Below are 24,741 nucleotides of genomic sequence, written 5' to 3' on the forward strand. Positions count from 1 at the left end.
TAAACTCTGTGGATCACGGTCGTAGTCACATGAGCCCAAATGTGGCCTGAGGCACAACATTTCTCACTTCTATAATAATAATAATAATAATAATAATAATAATAATAATAATAATAATAATAACAACTTTATTTATATATTACTTCTATCATAAAGTGTTTGCTTCCCGCTGTGTGCTGCTCTAAACACATCCCCTTAATCAACTCTGCCTCCATAAAAATGAAGTGAATGAATTCTTCACCAACAATAATCAGACCTGACTGAATTTGGTCGACAAAATTATCATTATCATCACACATGAAGTTGGTGACACAAGTTTTTCTACTAAAACCCCATTTTTCTTTTTCTGTAAACTTCAGAGAAATACTGAAGCTAACTGCTTGATCAGTTACATATATATTCAGTAAAAACAGGGATCATTAGAATTACAAATTTTAAACAAAGAAAGACACAGCTGTTAGCTCATTATCATGGCCTCTAGTGGAAAATCCTCTGGGTGGAAATCCTTTAACTGTTTTGAGTCATTTAAAAAAAAAAAAAAAAAAAAAAGTCCAAATTCTGATTTCAGCTTCTTAAATGTGAATATTTTCTGGTTTCTTTCCTCCTCTCTGACAGTAAACTGAATATCTTTGAGCTGAGGGCAAAACAAGACATTTGAGGACAACATTTTTTTTTTTTTTTTACATTTTTAAACATTTTATGAAATTTTATGAAACAAACAACCCATTGATTAGAAGAAACATTATTGCAAGATTGATCACCATTTGAAAAATAATTCCAAATGTGAAAACAGGTGGAGCATATGAACGTCCACCTGTTTTCACATGTTTGGAACTATTTTTCAATTGACAAGATTTATTTATTTATTTATTTTTGACAGGTAATTAGTAACACAACGAATCTTAAATAATGTGAAGCAGAAGAGACCAAACGGGGCTTCATGAGTCTCTCAGCTCCTCTGTGTTGACGCCAGTATGTGTGAAGTGACAATGTGATAAAAAGACACCCTACAGGACAACTAAGTGTCCACAAAGTCTTATTCTTACATCAGTAAAGACACAGAGGACAGCGTATCACACCAGAGGAAACAGTTTAGGCGCGTCTTTGCTCATGGACTGAACAATCCATTTAAAGTAGAGGAAAAGAAGTCCTTTGTGGTCAGTCCACCTTAAGAGAGTCCACAGAGTGTCTCGCTGACCTCCCACAGTTTCCGGGCCACGGTGTCGTCTCGGGCCCGGGTGCACACTTCCTGTGCGGTGCAGCAGGAGAAGTAACGTCCGCTCAGAGGTTCGATTCCCTCCTGCAGGGCGCAGTGCAGCGTGGTCTGAGCTCCGGCCTCCGGGTCCAGGAACAGCAGCTTGGCCACGGGCTCGATGAAGACCTTCTGCCACAGGCTGACGTGACGCGACAGCTCAGTCCGGACAATACCTGCAGGACGGGATGTTTACATCAACGGTGGATACGACAATGGACTGCATTAAAATACTGACACGGTGTTGCAGCGTTTTTTTGTCTTGTCACGTTGTTTCTTGTTACACCTTCTAAGGGTGCCAACACGAACCCACCCAGGTGGTTCTGCAGAGAACCTTTTTATAGTCCAAAGGTTTCATGTAAAACCACCCAGGCGGTTTGACCAAGAACCCTTTTATATATGTCTGACAGTGTTACATAAAGGATCTCTACAGACATGGAGCTTTTTATTAAAGAGCCTTTTTGTTTCACCGGAAACAGGTGATTTATTATTTTTCCTCTCTGGTCCACTGCTGACTCATCGACATTTGAACCCTTTACAAACACACAAATGTCTCACAATAACACAGACGAGGCTGCAGAAGACCAGAGAGTTTAGTCAAAAGGCTCAAGTCCAAGTGAAGTCACAAGTCACTAGTGTTCAAGTTCGTCTTTTTTGATTTAGTCCAGTCACAAATCTGACCACTTTATACATGACTTGAGTCCACACCTCTGCAGAGAACATTATAAAGGTGTTACCTGGGTGGACGCTGTAGCAGGTGACGTTGGTTCCTTTCAGCCTCTTGGCGAGCTCGTGGGTGAAGAGCACGTTGCACAGTTTGCTGTTGCAGTAGGCGTGGAAGAACTGCCAGCTGTACCTGCCCGTGCCCAGGTGTTTGTTCACCACCAGTGCCTGAGAACACAACAACTTCAGAGTTAACACGGGGTCACCTGAGCGACAGGCAGCATTACTGCGCACAGGTGACATGAACAGACACGTGATGACATCATGCGTCCACGTGTTGACAAAGACTGTGAGGCCTCGAGCTGCAGCCGAGGAATGTTCTCCACAGAGAGGACGCAGACGTGAAGGAATCCCTTTGTGTGTTAATTTGACATCATGTTCCACCTGAACACGAAGAACCAGTTCTGACACTCAGTGACTGTTCTTAAATCAGGACGTTTGATCTGTTGTAGAGAACCTGACTGTGTTTTCAGATGCCTCAGATCATTAAACCGTTTTATAAACTGTTTTTGATCGGATCAGCTGACTGTCCTGCAGGTATGAAGAGTTAAAAGGACAGTTCTCCCCAAAATCAAAAACTTTTTCCTGTAACATTGTGTTTGTTAGGTGGTATATTTTGTCGTTACATAATATACTGTGTTGTTACATTTTTTTAATCTTGTAATATCGTTTTTCATCTCGTTTCTTTGGTTTTTCATCTTGTTACATCATTTGTTTGTCCTGTACTTATTTTTTGGCTTGTAACATTTACGCATCGTCTGGCCTGTAGTGCTGTTGAGCCATCTAGATTGTTTTGGTGTGAGTTGCAGAGTTTTGTAGAACTAAATGGCACCAGTCCTGTAGCTCTCAAAGCACCAAAAAAAATGGAACTGGAAAAATCCTAAACCAACACCTGGTTACTCAAGATAACCTACAGAGCTTGTTGTGAGCAGTTTTATGTAGGAACTATTTTCAGTCTGCAGTAGAATCTACCAGAAACTGCTCACAACAACTCTGTGGGTTATCTTCATTATCTCGATGGATAAACAGCACAACAGGACAAGAAGGAAGATGGAAAAAGCAATTAAAGGGAGGACATTGAAGAAACAGAGGAGGAATCAAATGAAAAATGGAAGACAAGACACGTTTTTATGCTCATTTTCAATTTACACAGAAAAGAAATACCAAAAACTAAAAGAAATCATGCAAAAAATAAAAAGCTGAGCTGAAAAGTCACTGCGGAGCGATGAGGAGACTGAAGAACCTTCTTCACATGAATTCATTCATGAAACAGAAATGAGATGGTAGTGGACAAACACAACAAAATGGAATCCACAAGTGAACAAACATACATCCCACTTTCAAAAAACAGGACATATAAGAAAAGAAATGCAATAAGAAAATAATTCTAATCAGTATGTTGTATTATATTAGTGTACATTAAAGTGAAATCATGGAGGGAAACGACTTGTGCACTTTGACTCACCTCAAAGTCAATGTGTCCCCAGCGGTGAGCTATGGACGACAGAGTGACCACCCGCCCTCCTCCCGCCTCCTTCAGGCGCTCCAGCAGCAGGCAGGTCAACAGGAAGTGACCCAGGTGGTTCACGCCGAACTCGATTCCGAAACCGTCCTCCGTCCGCCCATCTGCCACCAGACCTTCAGAACAGACAGAGAGACAGAGAGACAGACAGACAGGAACATGTGAACACGTGAACACGTGTTGCTCTCAGCGCTGCCTGGTTGGTTTGATGTTTTTCACATCAATTCATCTATAAAATATTTGTCTTTTCTGCCTTATAGACAAAATAAAGGGACAGTTCAAACAATATAAATACTTGGTTTGATCTAACTTGGTGACCTGGAGAGTCTGCAGATTAAAGTGTACAACATCTCTACGTGTGTGTGTGTGTGTGTGTGTGTGTGTGTGTGTGTGTGTGTGTGTGTGTGTGTGTGTGGAGGGTAACTCCCCATGTACGTACGTACACACACACACACACACACACACACACACACACAGACAGAAAGAGAAGAACACAATCACCTGCTGTCAGAAATCTATGGAGGTCCAGTTCTGCCAGAGAAATAAATAAATATCCCCATGGTTACTCATAATTATGAGAGTCAAAAAGTCAAAAGTCAAAATAGTTTTTGTATCATTTTGACTTTTTATCTCATAATTATGACTTTATTTCATAATTTCAAATTTGTATCTCCCACTTTAAACTTTTACCTCATAGTTAGAGTGAGATGTGATTTCACAGGCTGTTGCTGTTAACAGAACTACAGAAGTACAGAGTAAAGTACACTGTGTGTGTGTGTACGTGTGCGTGTGTGCGCACGTGTGTCTGTGTGTGTGTGTGTGTGTGTGTGTGTGTGTGTGTGTGTGTGTGTGCGTGCGCACGTGTGTCTGTGTGTCTGTGTGTGTGTGTGTGTGTGTGTGTGTGTGTGTGTGTGTGTGTGTGTGTGTGTGTGTGTGTGTTTACCAGCGTTGTTGATGAGCAGATCCAACCTAGACTCAGTTTTCAGGAAGGTTTCGGTGAAGCAGCGGACGGACTTCAGACTGGCCAGGTCCAGCTGCATGTAGAGCACATCAGTACTTCCTGTTTCCTGCAACGACATCATCAGAAGAAGACGATGTTTGTTTGTTTTTTTTTACTATATCTACTGTAATCAGACCACAGACTTGTTGTAATTTGTGATGAAAATAACGCTGATATTTTATGGTTTATCATTCTTTTGCTCATTTTTCATCTTCTTCCTCTTTGTGTCCAAATGTGTCTCCATCTTTTTATTCCTTTTATCATAATATTTAACATTTGATCGTATCAAAAGTAGTAGTAAGTTATAAAAAAACAACAGCATTATCTTAAGTGCTCAAGACTTCACTTCAAAAATGCTTTGATTTTGGATAAAGTGTTTAAAACTGAAGAAATGTTCTTTATGTTCATTATCTGACTGAATGATGCACAAAATGAAGACGACACATTTAGAAACTTTGTTGTGTTTTTGTCTCCCCTCTGTAGAATTCTGTTACAGAACAGTTTAACTTTAAAGCACAAAAACATCTGATCAACAGCTGCAACTATAAAATATTCTCATTATTGACTTTTTATCTCAGTAATTTTGACTGTTTATTGTTTTCTTGAGTAATCAATTAGTTGTTTGTTCCATTAAAAAGAAAGAAAATGTTAAATTGTTTCCCAAAGTTCTTAAATGTCTTGTTTCATTCACAGCTCAAAGGTATTCAGTTGAGTGTCAAAGAGGAGTGAAGTGTGTGTTTTTGTGGGGGTGAGACGGGACTGGAGCGACCTGGGCAGTTTATTCCAGGTGTGAATGTGGTCGGGGTGTCGCTGAAAAGAAGAGCAGTGTTCTCAGTGAAACTTGTCCTGAACAGGTGAAGGTGAAAACTCTTGGTTGAGTCTGAGTATCAGTTATTTCCAGACTGCAGCAGCAGGTTTGTTCATGATGAAGAGCAGCCACTTCCTATCTTTTATCTTCTGTGTGTGAACAACCTAAAAGATTTCTTTCTAACTTACACTTCACTAACCTACACTTCACTTACACTTAACTCACTCTCCACAGCTGTTAGAGCATCTGTCAGGGCCAAGACTTACCTGTTTATTTTATTTGAATTAGTTTTACAGGCACACAATAAGTGAACAGTTTTTGCTCTTTTTCTAGTCTAGTTTTTATATTTATTTCGTTTTTAGTTTCCAGTTTGCTTGTTTGAATTTAGCTTTTATTGTTTAAAATGTTTATTTTTACTTTAGTTTTTAGTTTCAGCATTAGTTTTTTTTATTATAATATTGAAGATATTTGTCAGAGGAAAGATTTATGTTCTTGTTGTTGTTACGTCTCCTCCTCCTCCTCTTCTACCTGTTGTATATCAGTGATGGCCGCCTCAGCCTTGTCCCGGTTCCTGCAGGCCAGGATCACTCTGGCTCCCTTCTTGGCCAAGTGCAGAGCAGTGGCTTTACCGATGCCAGTGTTTCCTCCTGCAGCAGGAAAACACAAACTGTCATCAACAACAACAACAACAACAACAACAACAACAACAACAACACAGATAAACTTTAGTGACTCATGAACAGCTTGACAAAGCCTGTAGATTCTTCAGATTCTTCTTCATCAGTTTTTCTAAATATCACAAAAATTTTAATCGCCCCCCCATTTTTTGTCATTTCAATGACAAAAAATAGACAACATTTGCAACATATAAAGGCGTAATATGTAACATTTACCTTTAAAAAAAAAAGGCACAGACTCATAAACTAACAGGACTTTGGTCCAGGAGACTGAGGTTCACATCCCATGTGACACTAAAACCTTGTTAAAAGTTGAAAGGTACATGTGCATCATATGACTTTTGTGTCACGAGTCGCTTCATGTGTGTCACATGATGTAGGTAACATAATGTACTTTTTCTGACCCCAAATATGGTTTTATCTGCATCCTGACCAAGTAGTTTTAGTGTGTAAATCGAACCAAACAACAGCTGTTTCACAGCGTTAATCATAAAAAATCATTTAAAAAAAAAGATTAATCCATTTCAACCAATTTTCCTTTGTGTGGTCTGATATCAATTCATAAAATCCCAAAATTGATCTTTTAATATATGTCTTTTCTCCCGTGGATGTGAGGTACAGCCTGCAGTTTTAACCTAGTTAGTTTAGCGTGACCAGTCTTTGGCACAAGATCTCGTAGCGTGACGTCTCATAGCACAATATTGTGCTAATTTTAGTGTGTTGGTTAGGTCATGTTTAATAAAAAGCATGATTAATGTAAAGACTGTAAACATAAAAAATTGGTGTCCCAACTGAACTGATATCAAATTGAATCGATTCGTGAATCAAATTGGGACCTTTTGAATTAAAATTGGGAAATCTGAATCGATACCCAGCCCTCGTTAATTTGATTGTGAGCTGGAAAATGATTGGAGGGCCACCCAGCATCCTATCAAGGCCCAGATTTGGCCCACGGGCTGCAAGTTGAGCATCACTGTTCTGCTGTATCTGTATTTGAGAATTTAAATTATTTTTGTTGTTACCTGGTGGAGCGCACAGGTGAATGTTTTCTCTGACAGTATATTTTCAATTTGTGGACAAAAGAAGAAATTTGAGGACGTCATCTTGGACTTTTATGGACCGAACAGCAATTAATGGACAGATTATAACCAGATTGATCACTAGTTTCAATGGACAATATTTTGACTACATTTTTTAACAGGTAATTAGCAACTGTTTTTTAAAGTTACACGTCCAGCCCTGCCTGTGATGAAGCAGTGCTAGCCCCACCCCCTCCATAGACTCACCTGTGATGATGACGGTTTTTCCCGCCATAGGTAAGTTTCCTTTACACTTGGACCTCTTGAAGAGCGTCTTTGTGAGGAGGACGTATCCTCCCAGCACCACGCCGGCCAGCAGCAGCAGCTGAAACATGTCAACAGGCAGCAGAGAGAGCGAGAAGAGACAATCACTGACTGACTCTGCAGCTCACCTGGGGCTTTTTATACACCTGGTGGGAACTCACCTGTCCAACCGGTTCTACCTGGGCAGGTGAGTAACAGTTTGGAGCCGGTCCGTCCGGTTCTGCTGGTGTTCTTCATCGAGTGAAACTCTTTTTGACTTTTCACCCAGTGACAGAGAGGGTCCCGCTGCAGAGCATGGAGGGCGGGGTCTAACTATTTAAAAAATAGTTGAGATTACTTAAAATTTCAAAACACTGCACTGCAATCAGTTTGAGTTTTGAGCCCACCTCAAACTCTTAAGTTTTTGAAATAAACTTTACAAAGTTTTGCTGACCTGTAACTTTTAGTTGAGATAATTTATTTTTCTTCTTTAGATAAACTCGCATCTTTGATGTTCACAGTGAGCTGTAAACCTAATTTGTCTTTTTTTAGCACCAGAAAATTAAAATAGTTTTAATTGAAAATATTACAATTTTAACATTTACTTTAACTTCAATGAATTTGTGATTTTTTTTAATAGTCCTTTTTTTCAGTTAAGTCTAAAAAGGAAAGGTAATTATCTCAATAAGATGGTAAAGTTTTTCAAAAACTCATAAATCTATTGCAATCTGTTGCCTTGAAATTTTAAGTTTTCTCAACTTTTTTCGTCTTTTACAGTGTAAATACTACTACTCAAACAAATTGAGGCAATCAGTTGCCACAATTTTCTTGAGTTGATCAACTCAAAAGTTGAAGGTTATCAGAACTTAAATATTTTGAGTTACATGCAATCTTTAATCACAGTTAAATTAAAATCATTGATTAAGACAGTTCAAATATCGTCAGTAACTGCAACTCTCACAGGAGGTGAATACATTTTAAGTAATAAAACACATTATTTCATTCTCAGTAAACTCAGTGGAGTAATAGATAAAATATTTTTTACATCTTTAGGGACCTTATTTCCCTCATTAATCAAAAATGTCTTTAATAAACACAAATGAATAAAAAATGATGTCATGCTCAGTCCAAAAATCATTTTTAAAAAATCATATATAGTCAAAATAATGAAATAATAAGTCACAACTTTGAAACTTTCCATCTGTTTTGTCCTTTCTTGTCTTTGAAATAATGGCAAAACTTCTTATGGTAAATTAGAATGATGAGAAACTTTGTCAGAATTATTCTATGATAAAAAAAAAAAATCAACTTATAAATAGATATAAGTAAAAACAAATTCCATAAAAAAGTCTCATTAATTACTTTTTTGGGTCAAACATACATGATATTAAGTCAAATGTGCAAATTTCAGAATGAAAATTTCCAGAGCAGGAAGGCCCAACCAAAACCATCTGCCCTTCAAGGAAAAGCAAAAGCAATAGGGAAAAGAAAAGGTAAAATAAAAACAAAACATTACATTACATTAAAAAATAAAGGTCAGATCTGCTGAAATATAGTAGATATATAGTATATACAGTAATATTTATATATTAAATATAAATATGCATAAAGAATTGAACAAATGTGGGAATAAAATATAATGGAATAATTATTAGCATTTTAATTAATTTATTTTAATATTTTGAAATTAATGTATTCTTTTGTTTATCTATCTTTATATTTCGAGATTTTAAAACGTATTTATTCATTTCAATTTCTTAATTTAATTTCACTTAATTTTTAAAAATCATTGTCGTCGACACGTTTATTCTTTTTTTAATGGCACGCCCATGACTCCACGTCCATTGGAAGGCGGTGAAGCAACAGACTGAACACTGAGCGCAGACATACAACAGAAGAAGACTCAGCGGAAGCGGAAGTGACGTCTTGTTTTGAAAGAGGGAAATTTAAATCTGACTACGTTCATATCAAATAAACTCAAACAGAATAGCAGAGCAGAATAAATCTTCAAAAAACGACTCGAAAATGACCAAAATTTGACATCCTTCACCCCGGATGTAAAGTAGGTTTAATTTTAACCTTTCGCTAACAAACAGTTTGTCGTGTTAAAAGTCTGCTGAAGAGAAAACCGACTGTTTTTTAAACGCGAACGATTGAGTGTCATCAGCCTTCAAAAAAACTTTAACTTAAAACGTTTGTTTGCTCATTTTTACGTTTTATACTTATACTTCTATACTTATTTTACATATAGCGTTAATATAGTCAAGCTATGTACTACTTCAACTTATATTGCTCATATATTTAAAAGTAACCGTTTTTAATCGTAACGTCACATCTTATCGTCTTTATTTCACAGAACTAACTAGTTAGTTTAGCCAAAAACAGCTTTGTGTAGTTCCTGTGTGGCAGCTCTTTTCTGTTTTTTATGCCTTTTATTAATTAATTCCTCTCCAGTTTATGTCGTAAACTGGCCGCAAAAGTTTAGATAACCGTCGGTGTTAGACGAGCTACTTTAAGAAAAAGCTCCCAGTGACGTGACGTTGGAGGAAGAACTGGTCGGGTGGAGGGGAGGAGGAGGGGTGTTACTGATAACTGATACCAGCATCAGTACCATCACTTCAGTTTAGTTTTTAGAGTTAACAAGTTCAGACTAAGTATTACAGTACAAATACAACATGTAGACATGTAGCCTTAAACAGATACACGTTTTTTTCTTAATTTTGCCTTTTTATTTTTATTTCAGTTGGGTAATTGTTTCCTATTTTAGTTTAGTTTGAGTTAACTATAATAACTGGGCATGTCACAATTTAAACATTAAATAAAAAATCAATCAAAATTAGCTCAATTTCAGTACTCAAAATTCTTCAGCAATTCTCTCCTACCAACTGACCAATAAAATAAGACCAAAAAAAAGTGTTGTCGCACTTGAAACCATATAGACTCTTTTTAAGGTTTATAAACATGACAGCTGTTGGGGCATAAAACCAATAATCTGTGTGTGTGTGTGTGTGTGTGTGTGTGTGTGTGTGTGTGTGTGTGTGTGTGTGTGTGTGTGCGCGCGCACATATATATGGAGAAAAGATGTATATTAAAAGATCGATTTTATGACTCAGTATTGGACCAGGCAAAGGAAAATCAATTCAAATTCATCACTCAATTTATTTATTTTATTTTAGTTTTTTTTTTTTTTTTTAACTGAGTCTGCAGGATCTCTAACTATTTTTGTGGTGATGAACGATGAAGCTGATTGGTTAAAGCTCAATAGATTTGACCTCTGACCCCTGGTGGCCTGTCTGTGTCCCTGCAGGCTCGTTTCACACCAACATGAAGAAGAAGGGGAGGAGGCCGCGGGTCACGGACAGCAGCAGCCAGGAGGAGTGTGAGTTGTTTACATCTGACTGTTTTTCATATTATCACTGTAATCAATATTTCACTGACGCCACCATTAATGTTTTCAGCACAGACAGATGGAATAGAAGAAGAAGTCAAACTGAGCAGAACAAAATGTCTTAAATCTGCATTTTATAACTCATGAGGGATATCTGATATTTTCAGCAGAGTGTCATGAATTATTTCACAGATGGAACGTTCATATGAGGAGTGTGACACCGGAGGTTTACTTGAATTTTAATGTTATAGAAACTTAGAGTCTAAGAGTTCTCTGACAGCATCATCAGAGATCCAGTTTTGATTCCTGTTAAAAGTTTTTTATAAAAGTTCACTTGGAACACTTTCAGAGAGTTCTACCTAGAACCCAATATAGAGGATTATACCCAGAACCATCTGTGAAAGGCTTCACCTAGAACCCCCTGTAAGAGATTCTACAGAGAACCCTTCTATAATGTAATGGGTCACCCAGAACCCTCTCTGGGGGTTCTATCCAGAACCTTTCCACCTTCTTAGAGCACTAATAAGAATCCACCCAAGGGGTTTTACCGCTAATCTTTTTAATATACCAAGGGTTTTGGCTAGAACCTAACTAGGGGGTTCTACTGAGTAGCTTTTTATATTTCATGAGTTTTATCTACAACCAGAGAACCCTCTTATATTTTTGTACAAAGAACCCTTCATGAAAGAACTCTTTCTCCTGAAAAGGGTTTTTAACAGAAACCTTAGTCTTACAAAGAACCCTTGACAAACGCCCAAAAAAAATGTTCTTCAGAAGCAAATTGTTCTTGAGCCCTTTTGGAACTTATTTCTGTGTGGCCTGTAAAACATATAAAGGTTCTACATATTAAACACATATCTCAAATCTCCAGTATATTTCAGACCTTTATTTGATGGTAGATTGATTAAATTTTACATGATTGAACCGATTCATTGATCATTGATTAATTATTATCATCTGTAGTTTGCAGTGTAGTGCAGATGTCTCTTGGCGCTTTAAAGGGAAAATTCTGCACTTCTCAAGAACTACAGACTGTTTCAGCTTGGATCTCTACTCTGTTTTGACCAACAAAATACACAGCTACAGGTTATAGGATGGTGATACACTGTAACCTTAACGTTGGAGTCATAAGTCTGTGTGCAGTGCATCCTGGTACAGGTGCAATGCACAGTGAGCATGAGGATATTTACAACGGACACAGACTGGACATCCACATGGAAGCTGGTGAAGTTTCCCTTTAAGAAGATGGGTTTTTTTCTCAGTAATGTAGAATTAAAGCTTGTCCCTGTGTCCCTGTGTCCAGGCTGTTGTCTCTGCAGGCTCAGTGATGATGATCCAGCCATGTTTGGGGAAAAAGTGACGCTCAAAGAGCACAAACTCTCTGTCCACTACCTCTGTTTAGTAAGTCTGTGTGTATAAATAGTCTCTTGTCTCAGTCTGATTTTATTTGCCTCCTGAAATGTTTTTAATCCTGTTTCAACCATGTAAAGCTTTTCTCAATTTATTGACAATGATATTTATTTCTGAATATAATTCTGACACATTTTAATTCCGAAACATGTCACAGTTTCATGAGGTTTGACAGACTTTCATCAAACTTTATTTAAATATGAACAGTATTGTTTAAATGATTTTCTGCCGTCCTGAAACATCACTGAGGTTCCTCACTGAGCTCTGTTCCTCACATATTAACTCTTCTGGCTCTGACTGATGTGTTTATCTCTGTGTGTGCGTCTCAGCTGACGTCCTCTGGAATCTACCAGCAAGGAAAGGAGAACGAGGGCATCTTTGGTTTCCTGGTGGACGACATCAAACGGGAGATCCACCGGTCGTCTCGACTGGTGAGACACTTTAATTTCATCTTAAACACACAGATGACAAGTGAAGTCAGGGCTCTGAATTACCTTTGTCCCTGTCCCCATTTCCATTTTCATCATCTTCAAACAACCAAATTTGGTGTTTTTTCATTTTAAATGATAAATATAAATCTACTTTGCTTCAGAATGTTCTGCTATATGTTCTCTGCACCTACATCTCAGTAGGCGTTTGGTCACAACCCTTTATCATTATTCTTTTAGTCATTAGTTAAGTTATCAATCATCTGATCAATGAATGCATCACTGCAAACTGCAGTGCAAATGCTAACCTGTTTCTGACTGGTGTACTGAGTCGGACATTTACACACTTTGAGCATCTCATCCTAAACACTTTTATTTCACCATGACAGTCTCAAAGAATGTGTGTGATGCAGCGTTGAGCATCTGGTGGTGCCAGTTACACCTAACAATTAAAAATTAATATCACATTTATTCCAAGATGCATAAATGTAACATCTTCATTAGTAATGATAGTTTCTCTGCTGTCCCGGTCACCGTGTCTTTGTGTCCCAGGTGATATTTTAACTGGACATCCTTAATTTTGTGCACCGTTTGAACTCTTTCTGCCTCGTTACTGTTAGTTTACTGTGTGTTTTCTGTGTAACGTGTTAACTGTGTGTCTTCTGTGAGTTTTCTGTGTGTTTACCTCAAGCTCTCTGTGTATTTCAGACGTGTTCCTACTGTAAGAAGAAGGGCGCGTGTGTCGGCTGCAACGTCAGAAGCTGCAGGAAGATGGTGCATTTCTCCTGCGGGAGGAAACAGAAGTTCATCTCCCAGTTTACTGGACTCTTCCCGTGAGTTCTGACTAGAGCTACTGACTATTTCAGTAATTGAGTTTTCTACCAGTTATTCCATCCATTAATAATATAAATATGAAATACTTTTCCTTTATTGAAGAGCAATAGCTTTCATTGGTCCACTGTATAAAAATCAACATTTTTATTGTTTAAATTGCGTAGATTAAACTTGTCAAAACCACATTGAATTCTATATATTCTGCTGTACTGGGTTCATGCATTTTGCTTTGTTTCTTACACCATCTGACATTTTGATTTGATGGGTTATTTTATGCATCACTGTTTGGGGAGTGCGTGACTGTAATTTATTTATTTTGTGAACAAATCTAAACCAACTTCATAACCAGCCACCACATCACATCCTTAACCAGCCGTTACATAAAACCATAAACAACATAACTCTTTACTAGAAGTCAAGAAGTCTGTTTTCTCAGACTAGAAACACCCGTGATTTCTGATGTGGCTGGACAACACGTTGAGCCTCTGTGTCTCTGCGTCCAGGTCGTTCTGTCAGGATCACGCTCCCACTCAGTCTCTGTGTGTGGGTTCAGACCTCAGTCTGCCTCAGACCTGCTCCATCTGTTTGGATTTCATCGAGCCCGTCCTCTGCTACTCCGTCCTCAAGTGTCCATCCTGCCATGCCAGCTGGTTCCACAGGGACTGTGTGCAGGTACTCTCGCTGTGTTTTATTTTAATAAGTCATAAGATCACGTTGTACATTAAAGAGATGCACAGACTTTATCTGGTTTGTTAGATCCTTCTAGAAACGGCGTCCTGCAGACGATCTGCATGAATCCTGAAATGATTTAGAAAGGTGTAGGAACAATTTGATAAACAGGAAATTAATCTGCAGCTATTTTTCAAGTAATCATTTGTCTTTTTAAATTAAAAATCCAAAACGTGCCGGTTCTGTCTTCTCATGTGAGGAGTTGTTGCTTTGTTGAACATGAGAAACTATATATAAACTATAAATGACAGCATACACAAAATGTCCAAACCTTTCTTTAAAGGAAAACTCAATTGTTTATAATAAAACACAAAATAAAAATATTGAACTTTTACATTTTCTCCAGAAGTGATCCAGGTTACTGGACACAGATTTTTTTTGCAGCAGACAGTGTGCAGGTGATTTACAGCAATTAGACTGATTTATTTCCAGGTGTGTCAGCAGGTTGTGTCATGTACTTCAGCTGACCTGTGTGTGTGTGTGTGTGTGTGTGTGTGTGTGTGTGTGTGTGTGTGTGTGTGTGTGTCAGCGTCAGGCCCACAGCGCTGGCCTCTTCTTCTTCAGATGCACTCTGTGTAACAACGAGAAGAACTTCCAGGAGGAGATGCTCCGGATGGGAATCTACATCCCAGAGAGGTAAGACGACCGCAGCCAGCATGTTCACATCACGTCTGAGCTCTATGGTGTGTCACATGGCGACCTCAAACACATAACAGCTCAGAAACATCCGACGCCGGTCGGCTGGTTCAAGATGAACTACGCCTAAGGAGGCTGCAGCAGGAGGCAGAGACAAAAAGCTGCAGTCAAGTCGGACATTTTTTCAGAGAATAAACAGGAAGTGACACGAACATCCGGTTAGATAACCTGTAAGATACCTGCAGTCTACAGACCATATTCACAGCTGAAGAGTTCTTGGTCGCTGATTTAAGTTGAAGAGATCCTTTTACTGTCCCATGATTCTCTGTTCTTTTATCTGCTTTATGAAGCACTTCATAACTGTTCGTTTGATAAGTCATATATATAACCTTTATTATTATTATTATTATTATTGTTATCAGGAATAAAATATGTTTGTTAACAGATCAGAATTTCATTGCACAACATGAGACTATATCAAGTGTTTAAATATTACAAGTACACAGAAAGTTAGGATTTTATACAGCATGTGGTGTTTGTGGTCAAAATTAAGAGCCAATCAGAGCCTGTCAGCTGTGGTGCCTTGATCTCATGAGGTTATCGTTTTCCCCCTGGGGCCAAGACGTTCGAGCCAGTCGGTATTAATAGTGCATTCATGTGGCATCGGAATAATGGAAAAAATTATTTACCAGCTTGGAAAATTGAACAACTCGGAAAATCTCAGAAAATGTTGTTTCTGAGTTATTTGTTGAAGTCATATATGCAGAAATATGATGGACGAGAGTAAATGTTGTGGTGATAACTTTTTATTAATTCCCATATTGCATATTATTTTTGCACACGTGTAATGTGTAATATAGTATTAAGTTATAATTGGTAGTTACTGTCCACATAGAATAACCTGGATTCATTAGAAATGTTATTGATTAGCTTTAATCCTGATAACCAGTCCTCTGCTCTACACTAGTGCCCCTGACTGTTTGTAACATCTGGGCTGTTTTGCAGTTAATCGATTAATGATTAATCATTAACATCTTTACTCCAGATGTGTGCTGCTGCAGCGCTTTGTTTTCATTGGTCTGTGTGTGATCAGATCACCTGATTGGTTACTAAAATGCAGATGAAAGGTTTGGATATTAATTCAAATTATACTCAACCATGGATTTAAAAGTAACTAAGTAGATTACATGTTGTAATGCATACTTAAGTACAAGTAAAAGTACAGACTTGAAAATCTACTACCCCCAAAAAAGTACTTTATTGCAGTAATTTGAGTATTTGTAATTAGTTACTTTAACCTCATGGAATAACTACTGAGTACAGTGGATGGTGAGTAGAAGGACACAGAAGTCAGGTTTTTTTTAAATTCACCATATGTTCTTTTCTGCAGAGATGCATCATGGGAGTTGGAGGCCAACGCATATTCAGAGCTGCTGGTGGTTTATGAGCGCTGTGACGCTCTCAGCTGCCTCTGCAGCGACGGGCGCACGCACTCCGCCAAGAGCGGGTACGACTAACTTTCAATTCATCCCCAAATACCAACACAAAGCTCACATTCACACAGAAACACATGGTCAGTGTGAAACTGTTACCTTTGTCTGTACAGAAGAAAAGAATTTAACAAACCTTAAACTCCACTAGCTCCCCCTAGAGGCCGGAGCATTTACTGCGACCACAGTCCTGACAGAGAGCAGAGAGGTTCCCTAAAATCATCTGAGTGGAAGCTGAGAGCCAAAGTACTCACAGATATTTATTTCAAACTGTTACTTTGAGATAAAAAGAACGTAGGGATGTAACAATATATTGAATATTGTGATTGAAAAAAATATATCTAACATTGTTATTTTATTATTTTTACTTGTTTTACAGAAGGACTGACACATTTTATGCAAACAAATGTTGTACATAATTATTATGTAATAAAGGACATTTTTGTCATGTTTGTCATTTAAAAAAAATATTGAGATAAATAACATATTGTGGACTTTTTATGGTGATATTATCGCATCTTGAGTTTTCAGTATTGTTACATCCCAACAAGACAAATCAACCCATTATCATGAGAAAACAGTCTTTGTCATCCTGAGGTGCAGGGCTGCACAATTAATCACAACCACAGTAAAACTGCAGTATGGCCAAATCATGGAAGCAGAAGCAAATAATGACCTGAGCCAAAAATCTTTGTTCCCCAGATGAAAGGAAACATGTTTGTTTGGTTCAGACCTTAATAAATATCACATCATCGTGATGATGATGATTTAATTGTTTTTTTTTTTTCAGTGAACATGAAAATTGTGATGCAAAATTCAAGTGACATCAAACTACAAGTTTGAAAATGATTCGGATCTGTTGGTGTGCAATGAGAAAGACGTGAGCTGATCAGACGTGTGAAAGTGCTCCTGTTTTCCTCCCATGATCATGTTGTTGTTCTGTTGTTTGTTTCAGCTGGTTTGAGGTGATTCGCTGCCGGCTGTGTGGATCCAGAGGGACTCACAGGAAGTGTTCGGGGCTGAAGGTGGACACCAGCGACTGGGCGTGCAGCGACTGCACTCAGGCTACAGATGGGAAAGGTCTGACCGACTGATCCACTGACCCATCTGCTGCTTTTTTCACTTTACATCAGTGTCGTCTGTATCTCAGCATGATCAGTTTGTTTAATCTACAGATTATTTTCATTATAATTTGACTTATAAAAAGTTAGAAAACAGTCAAACCTAAAGATAATGAATTTACTATCAGAAAAACAGCAAATATTCACCTGAAGAACTGCAACAAAATATTTATTGTTTGAAAAAAAGGATTATTAATTGATTATCAGAGTTGATGCATTCATTTTCTGTTGATTGAGAACTTTTTTTTAATCATAACTTGTTAACATTAACAACTTATGGTTTCTTTTTTTTATGTGAACCATGTATTTGTCTTCTTCAGCTTCCCTGGTCGCGTCTCCTCAGGCAGCTCAGAGGAGGACTATGCTGTCCAAACGCCTCCTATCCTCCATCCACTCCCCCATCAGCTGTAAGAGGTACAAAAACCTAACGCACCTGACCCCCATCGGCCTGTTATTATGATTATTAATATTAATAAAACTGATAAGGAACAGCAGTCAGTGTCAGACATCCTCATCATACTGTAGCAGTTAGATTTAAACTGAAGCTCACTGTGCTCTCCAGAAAAACATATTACACCAAACTCCCTTTAATAAACATGACATTTTAACAATTCAACACACATCCACAAAAACACAAAACTCCAGAAACACGAGATAAAAGCCGTCACATGTCCACAGTCTTCCCATCAATTCAGCATCAGTATAATCCATAAAGACAAACTGTATTTCTGTACAAATTTTACAGTTTGGATTTTGTCACCTGACCAATCTCTGTTGGCTAGCTGCACTTTTTAAGTGGGAGTGAGAAATAATTAAATTGTTTTTAATAATATAATTAGTAGTGTTGGTCATAGCGAGTTGTATCAGTGTCATTAAACCCGCTAATTGTATGAAAATATAATAATTTAATCCAGTAATGATTTATTTCTTTGTGGTGGAGACCAGTGGTAGCTGCATTTCTCCACCTTGTTATTTTTGACTGAATCATTTGAAAGGTGCAGTTTTTAGTGTTTTAGTTTTTAGTATTAGTGTTAATTCACCGTCTACTGCTGCTCCACTGTGTTTATGGCTGCATTGCTGTTGCAATTCAACCAAAACTAGAAATTACTTTTCTACTGTTTTATTCCTTTTGAGTTTGAGGTTTCTGCAGGTTGTTTGTTTCGGTGAATAATCTGCAGCATCATTTGTTGTTATTGATGGAATGAAACATGAAAGCTCTCCGTCTCTCCATTTCTCTCAGACCGTCGTTACCTGCGGGGTCTGGATCACCGGAGGAGCTCCTGCAGGCGCTGGCGGCAGAGCTCCGCCCACGCAGGATCCAGGTGGAGGTGGGCAGAGATCAGGCTCTGTCTGCCGGCGTGGAGCTAGTGAGGAGGACCGACTTCGACCCCACACACACCCTGTCTGTCAGGTGAGTGGACCAAGAGCTCCTCCTCCTCGTCCAGTTACTAAGTCAGGAGTTTTTTTTTTAAATATCTCTATCTCTATATTTTTATTATTTTGAGCGCTGAGCAAACAAATGTCAATAAACAAAGAAAGAAAGTCCATCCTCACCACAGTCAAATTAAATACACTTAAAGACGCATTTACTCATTTGTGTCCCCCACATCCACTGTCTGTCTGTCTGTCTCCTCTGACCAGTTTCAAAGACCACCGACGTGCTTCATTTCCCAGCAGCCTCCGGGACAGCGACGCGGCGCGGCAGTACTTCCTGAAGCTGCTGATGCAGCAAATCCAGGACTCTGTGGTGTTTGAGGGACCAGAAGGATCCAAGAACCTGGCGTTGGACTCGCAGGGTAAGAATCCTTATTTTACTCCTGTAGGTACGTATTTCCTGTCCAGACCTACAAAAAAGTCTCTTGGAGCCAAAAGCTAAACCCAACAGGAAGTCGGCCATTTTGAATTCTGTGTGCAATTTTTCACTATTTACAGATGTTGTATGTTAACACACTCCTCCTGGAGAACTGACTCACTCCACTTCATATTAAATCAGTTTAATCTGAAGACCTTTGAAGTGCTGAACTGCAACATTTTTTGATTTGTTGGAAGGACGTGTCAGTGACGTGGCAACGAATTTCAGTGTTTCACCAAGAAACAGGAAGTTGTTTTAACCCTAATATGTTGTCCAATCTGTCTCAGACTTCACATGTTTGATCAAAGTCATGTCCTGAAGACATCTACATGCTAATATTCAGTCACAGTCATAGTGCCACCTACTGGCAACAGGAAATGACAGATTGAAGCTGAATTGAAGTGTCTTCGATCATTTGATGTACTGCTCCTCATATGTTGACCAGATTGATCTTAAGTCTGATCAGAAAAGCCTTGAGAACTTAATGGCTCTACACTGTCGAGGTTGTGGCTTTTCATGGAGCACTTTGTCCGTGGCGAGGTGTCGAATTTCACCATGAAACAGGAAGTTGTTGTATCTCGACTCCAGATTGTTGCATCTTCTCCAAATTTCACGTTTGATCAAAGTCCTGGCCTTTAGACGTGTACAGAGCCTTGCTGAATGTTTAAACTGTGTATGTAAATGTGTGAATCAGATTTTATAACTACGTTAAACTATGTTGTCAGTCAAATGTAGAGAAGTGAAAAGTTTAATATACTGAATTCCTACTCAAGTTAGGTACAAATATCGTCACATGTCCAATGTGTGTGTGTGTGTGTGTGTGTGTGTGTGTGTGTGTGTGTGTGTGTGTGTGTGTGTGTGTCCAGCTCTGCGTGACGACCTGTACTTTGACGTCGGCTGCCTGCTGGCGCTCTCTCTGGTTCATGGCGGTCCTCCTGTCAGCTTCTTCTCTCGTGCTCTCTACCAGTGTCTGTTCAACTACCCGCCCAACCGACCTCTCACTGTCACACACATGACCCCCAACACACACTTCACCCGTCAAGTCAGCAGGGTGAGTAACAAAATTCACACACCGATAATAAGGGAAACACACAATCTCGATATCAAAGGCAGAATATTGATTTGATGATTGATTTACTGATTTTTAGATCGCAGAGGCGAAGTCTTTAGATGAGCTGAAAGAAGTGATGGCGGCAAATTTGGAGTTTCTGGAGCTGGCTGGCTGTAACCAACCAGTCAGCAGGCTGGAGGAGAAAGAGGCTCTGGTGGAAGACCTAGTCAGCTTCATTCTGATCACCAGGATGCAGCTGCCGCTGCAGAGGTACAGGCTGTGGTGGGGATGTTCCTGTCGATTGAACTCAAATTTTAATTTAGACTAATCAAACATTAAAAAACATCCAGAAAGCAGTTAAAATTGAGCACAATTTCCTAATTGATGTTAAACATTGTCTGAAAATATTAAGAATCATTTGAAGCCGTTAATCACAGTCTACAATCACCAAATTTTTTTGTAAATGCTGCTGAAATGTGTGACACTTCACACTGTGGAATACAAACATCACACATTAACCTACAAAACATGACAACAACTCAGTAAATGCTTCAACTGTTCAGACTGAAAAGGATCAGAGTCTGCAGGTAAACTACATGGTTCACCTGGAGCTGACGTTAGCTGCAGCCTGGCACACAGTGTGGCTAACGTTAGCAGTGCTAGCAGAGCTGCTGTCTGTGTCTGTGCTGAATGTGTTGCTCCAGTCAAGTTTATACTGACAGCCTGCACTCAACACTATTTTCATTTTCTAGATCAAAACACTGTCAGACTGTGCTGGTTTTATGAGCCGTCATCTGACAGACTTTGTAGGTAAAAACATGCGGGGTTGGGTGGACCATCAGGGCATACGAGCTGGGTGAGAGAAGCTACCATCTGATGATGCTGCAGCCCCGACTAGTGGCAGGCAGCTGCATGACGCCTTAGACACAACAGTTAACTGGCATGGTTTATGAATAAAATATCGATAAGTAGTTTAACCAACTAGTATTCCTGGTGCCAACTAGTGAGGGTGTCAGTGTTTAATTGTATAGTTGACTGATTGCACACATCCCTAGATTGTAGGATTGTAAACTGTAGTATATTTTTGTATACATTATATGTAACATTAATATTCTGGAGCATTAAATAGCAAACTTAGACTGATGCATGGGAAATGAGGCTCCGTCTGCAGCACACGTTAACCTCACGATCCAGAATCCTACAGTGCCCCACTGTGGTGGAACGGCGCCATGAACATTGAACAAGCCTCAAAGATGGTGAAAACTCAGACTGGATGTGAGATAAACACAGAAACATCAACTGACACAGAACTTTGCCTATGATGTGCCTATAATAAAAATATTCAATAAAATAAATTAAAAAGTAATTATAAGAAAAGAGCTTTGGTGACAGTATTATATTTGCAGACATCTGAGCAGAATTGTCAAGAACCGGAATTGATGAGTTGAATCTGAATCTGAATCATAGAATCCAAATGATACCCAGCTTTACTAACAACAGGCCAATCCAGTACATGTTCTAGGGCTGCGCAAAGTAATCGTAATTTTATTGAGATCACAACAAAGCTTTCTGCAATTTTCAGATCACAGGAGGTGCAATATATGTTAAAGGCAAAATGTGTCTTTAAATGTTTAAATGAATGAATGTGGTGAGACAGAGATGTCCTGTCCTACACATCAGATTGTACAGACTTAAAAAAAATCTTCATTTGGTTCAGATTCCTGCAAAAAAAAATCACATTATAGTCATTTTAACATTTTACACTCAAAATAAGATTGACTTAAAAATTGTCATTACTTCTAATATCACAAATCATATCACAATTACAAAATCAGTCAAAATAATCACAATTAGATATTTTATCAAAATCATTCAGCCCTAACATGTTCAAAAATGTCCTGGAGTTGAGATAAAATAAATAAGATAAAATAACTGAGTTTATTATGAACTTACACTGCTGTTGTTGCATCAACTTTGCTGGCAAATTTTTGCATTTTTGTATGTTTTATTCGCCACACTTTGTGTAACTGTCTGTTTTAACTGTCTGAACTCTTCCTGCAGGTTTAGGGAGGGTCTGCAGACGTTGGGCGTCTTTGATCAGGTGATTAAAGTTTTCTGTTCAACACATTTAACTCACTGAAGATTTATGAGGCAGAACAACCTGAGACTTCAGTCACAGTAACAGTCCTGTCATGTGACGCAGGTGCAGCTCTTCCCGTCGCTGTTCGGCAGAGTTTTCTGTGACGTGGTGGTTCGGCTCACAGCCCAGACGGTCAGTCAGCTCTTCACCGTCAACTTCTCGCAGCAGGAGGACAAACTGAACAGAGAGACGCCCGTCATCACCTTCTGGAGACACTTCCTCCTGGAGTGCGAAGGTACGCGAGCTTCACTGCAGATACAATCACACACAAGATGAGATAACAAAATAAGGAGTTTGAAAACATTCACCTGATGAGTTTTTAAATTTAAATTTTTCCACAATTGTAGAAGCGCATTCAAAGAGGCCTTCGATTTAATGAACACAAACACATGAACAGCTTGGTTTGTCAAGTGACTGTAAAAAAATGGTAGTTTAAAGTCATTTTTACAGTGATTTATTTGTCAGTACAAGATGATTTGTGACCTCACAGCTGATTTTATTGACAGCTAACAAACCTACACCCCTTCAACTACTCTTCTCAGTAGTAAATACACAGTGTTGCTGCCTCAGAGACTTTGGATTGGTTCAGTGGAGGCTTAATTCGTAAATGTTAGTTGTTTCCATCTAGTTGTAGAAATGAAAGTTGGGGGTTTGTCTTCAATCTCTGAGTCTGTTATTTATTTATTTTTTATTTCATTGGTTTGGTTTTAGAGCTGCTGTAGGTAGAAAGCCTAAAAATGGGTGATTGTTGACGCTCATCTCCAGGATGTGAGTTAGATTTCGTTTTCTCCTCCTGCAGTCAGCAGTCAACATGGACAAACTAATTATCTGACTGTAAACAGGAGAGTCAGCTCTTCCATGGGTTGCTGCTGCAGAGGACCTGAGAAACAGGAGGGACAATAGATCTTCTTTTTAATCCCAAAAGTTTGAAGCATACACTGAGCTCCCCTCCTGCCAATAAAGCAGTCACAGCGATCTGGTGTTTCCTCCTCCAGAAGCTCCGCCAGCCCTCTCAGACCTTGGCAAATCCATGCGATAGATGTGAATGAACTCAACTGAAGGTGAAGTCAAAAGTAACTGAGTGAGCTGACAAACTCCTGGGCTGAGCATGTTGCTCATTAGCTGGACTCTTTTTAAGAGCGACTTTTCCTGCAGGAGTTTCCAACATTGATTCAGGGTCTCACAGAAGGAACGTGCACACGCAGCTGCACCGGTAGAACAGCCAGTAGGAGCCCTCGGTATGAGATGACCTGTGATTGGTTTAAGTCTACTGTCACTGTCCAGATTCTCTAAATACTGAAAACAGAACCAAGAAGGAGCAGAAGTCTAGTTCTGTCTCAGACCACTTTATTTATAATATGTTTAAAGATTATTATGGAATTATTTCTCAGTGATGCCAAACAGTGTCACCTACCAGCTTTAAATTTTTTCACTCTGAATTGTGTGACTCTGTCTTCTTCCTGATAATAAACTCCTCCTCCCGTTTCCTCCTCTCCTCAGTTGGGCGGAGCTCCATCTCCCTGCAGGACCTTCTTTGTTTCGCCACAGGAGCTGAGGAGATCCCAGCCGCCGGCTTCCTCCCTCCTCCCTCCATTTCCTTCCTCCACCCCATCGTCTCGTCCCCACCAGGAGCTGAGGAGGAAGAAGAGGATGAGGGGCTGTTCCCTCAGAGGGAGCCTGGCTCCAAACACCTCCTCCTGCCTGTCACCTCCTCCTACCAGGCCTTCAAGAGCTCCATGGAGCAGGCTGTCAGTCACCATGTGCACCTCCTCCCCACAGAGAGCTAGAGGAGCAGGAGGAGCAGTTTGGGCCAGAAGATACTTTATGGTTTGCATTTAAAGATAAACAGTTTTTTTTTTATGAGCAGAAATCTGTTGAGTGGAGATGGAGCTTTTTATTTTCCTATAAATGTTTCTTTTATTTTGGATCCTGAGTGCAGTCGAGTGATGTGACAGTTCCTGCTGTGTCACATTCTGAATTATGTTTTTATAAATGATAAATGCTACATCACATCCATCAGTTGCCCCAGTTATGAAAATAATAATTCATTAGTCACTGGCAGCAGGTTTAAATCTGATTTAGATAAGAAAACCAAAACAAGTTTATCTGTAAACATCCGTAACTTCACTTTCGCTGTCATTGAACATGATCACGTATTGTCTTCCTCACTGATGAAGCTGATAACTCAAATGTTTTTATTAGCAGCCAAAGCAAAAACCTCAAACACTCTGAATTTGCCTTTTAAATCCTCTTTAGTTTGCCTTTTTGAAAGCTTTTTTCTTGCTCTCTCTGTATACATTTGGCTCAGATGTGCTATGATAAAATATCTTTTATGTTTTCTAAGTTTAAAAACTATGG

The 24,741-nt window shown here is 39.0% G+C and overlaps 2 protein-coding genes across 2 annotated transcripts; one reads left to right on the plus strand and one right to left on the minus strand.

Moving 5' to 3' along the window:
• Positions 1-1,107: 1,107 nt before the first annotated feature.
• LOC146311275 (dehydrogenase/reductase SDR family member 13-like) lies at positions 1,108-7,452 on the minus strand. Its single transcript, XM_084742227.1, has 6 exons — positions 7,269-7,452; positions 5,834-5,952; positions 4,441-4,564; positions 3,441-3,613; positions 1,990-2,143; positions 1,108-1,428 (listed from the first exon to the last, which is right to left on the minus strand). The coding sequence occupies exons 1-6, from the start codon at positions 7,393-7,395 to the stop codon at positions 1,169-1,171; spliced, it is 957 nt and encodes a 318-aa protein (XP_084598353.1). The 5' UTR covers positions 7,396-7,452; the 3' UTR covers positions 1,108-1,168.
• Positions 7,453-10,625: 3,173 nt separating this feature from the next.
• g2e3 (G2/M-phase specific E3 ubiquitin protein ligase) lies at positions 10,626-24,741 on the plus strand. Its single transcript, XM_084742986.1, has 16 exons — positions 10,626-10,683; positions 11,996-12,093; positions 12,432-12,533; positions 13,239-13,363; positions 13,868-14,036; positions 14,623-14,729; positions 16,120-16,236; positions 17,175-17,299; positions 17,661-17,754; positions 18,581-18,751; positions 18,982-19,136; positions 20,059-20,243; positions 20,341-20,513; positions 22,305-22,344; positions 22,447-22,618; positions 23,884-24,741. Exons 1-16 carry the CDS (start codon positions 10,629-10,631, stop codon positions 24,168-24,170), a joined length of 2,175 nt encoding a protein of 724 aa, XP_084599112.1. The 5' UTR covers positions 10,626-10,628; the 3' UTR covers positions 24,171-24,741.

The sequence above is a fragment of the Lutjanus erythropterus genome, chromosome 18 (genome assembly GCF_056507025.1).
Source record: "Lutjanus erythropterus isolate fLutEry1 chromosome 18, fLutEry1.hap2, whole genome shotgun sequence".
Classification (NCBI taxonomy): Eukaryota; Metazoa; Chordata; class Actinopteri; order Lutjaniformes; family Lutjanidae; genus Lutjanus; species Lutjanus erythropterus.

Excerpts from the sequence above, each read along its gene's own strand:
- g2e3 (XM_084742986.1), top strand. The coding sequence starts at position 10,629 with ATGAAGAAGAAGGGGAGGAGGCCGCGGGTCACGGACAGCAGCAGCCAG. Across the intron at positions 12,534-13,238 it reads TCCACCGGTCGTCTCGACTG|ACGTGTTCCTACTGTAAGAA; the intron begins GTGAGACACTTT and ends TGTGTATTTCAG. Across the intron at positions 13,364-13,867 it reads CAGTTTACTGGACTCTTCCC|GTCGTTCTGTCAGGATCACG; the intron begins GTGAGTTCTGAC and ends CTCTGCGTCCAG.
- LOC146311275 (XM_084742227.1), bottom strand. The coding sequence starts at position 7,395 with ATGTTTCAGCTGCTGCTGCTGGCCGGCGTGGTGCTGGGAGGATACGTC. Across the intron at positions 3,614-4,440 it reads TCTGCTCATCAACAACGCTG|GTCTGGTGGCAGATGGGCGG; the intron begins GTAAACACACAC and ends TCTGTTCTGAAG. Across the intron at positions 2,144-3,440 it reads GGGGACACATTGACTTTGAG|GCACTGGTGGTGAACAAACA; the intron begins GTGAGTCAAAGT and ends TTGTGTTCTCAG.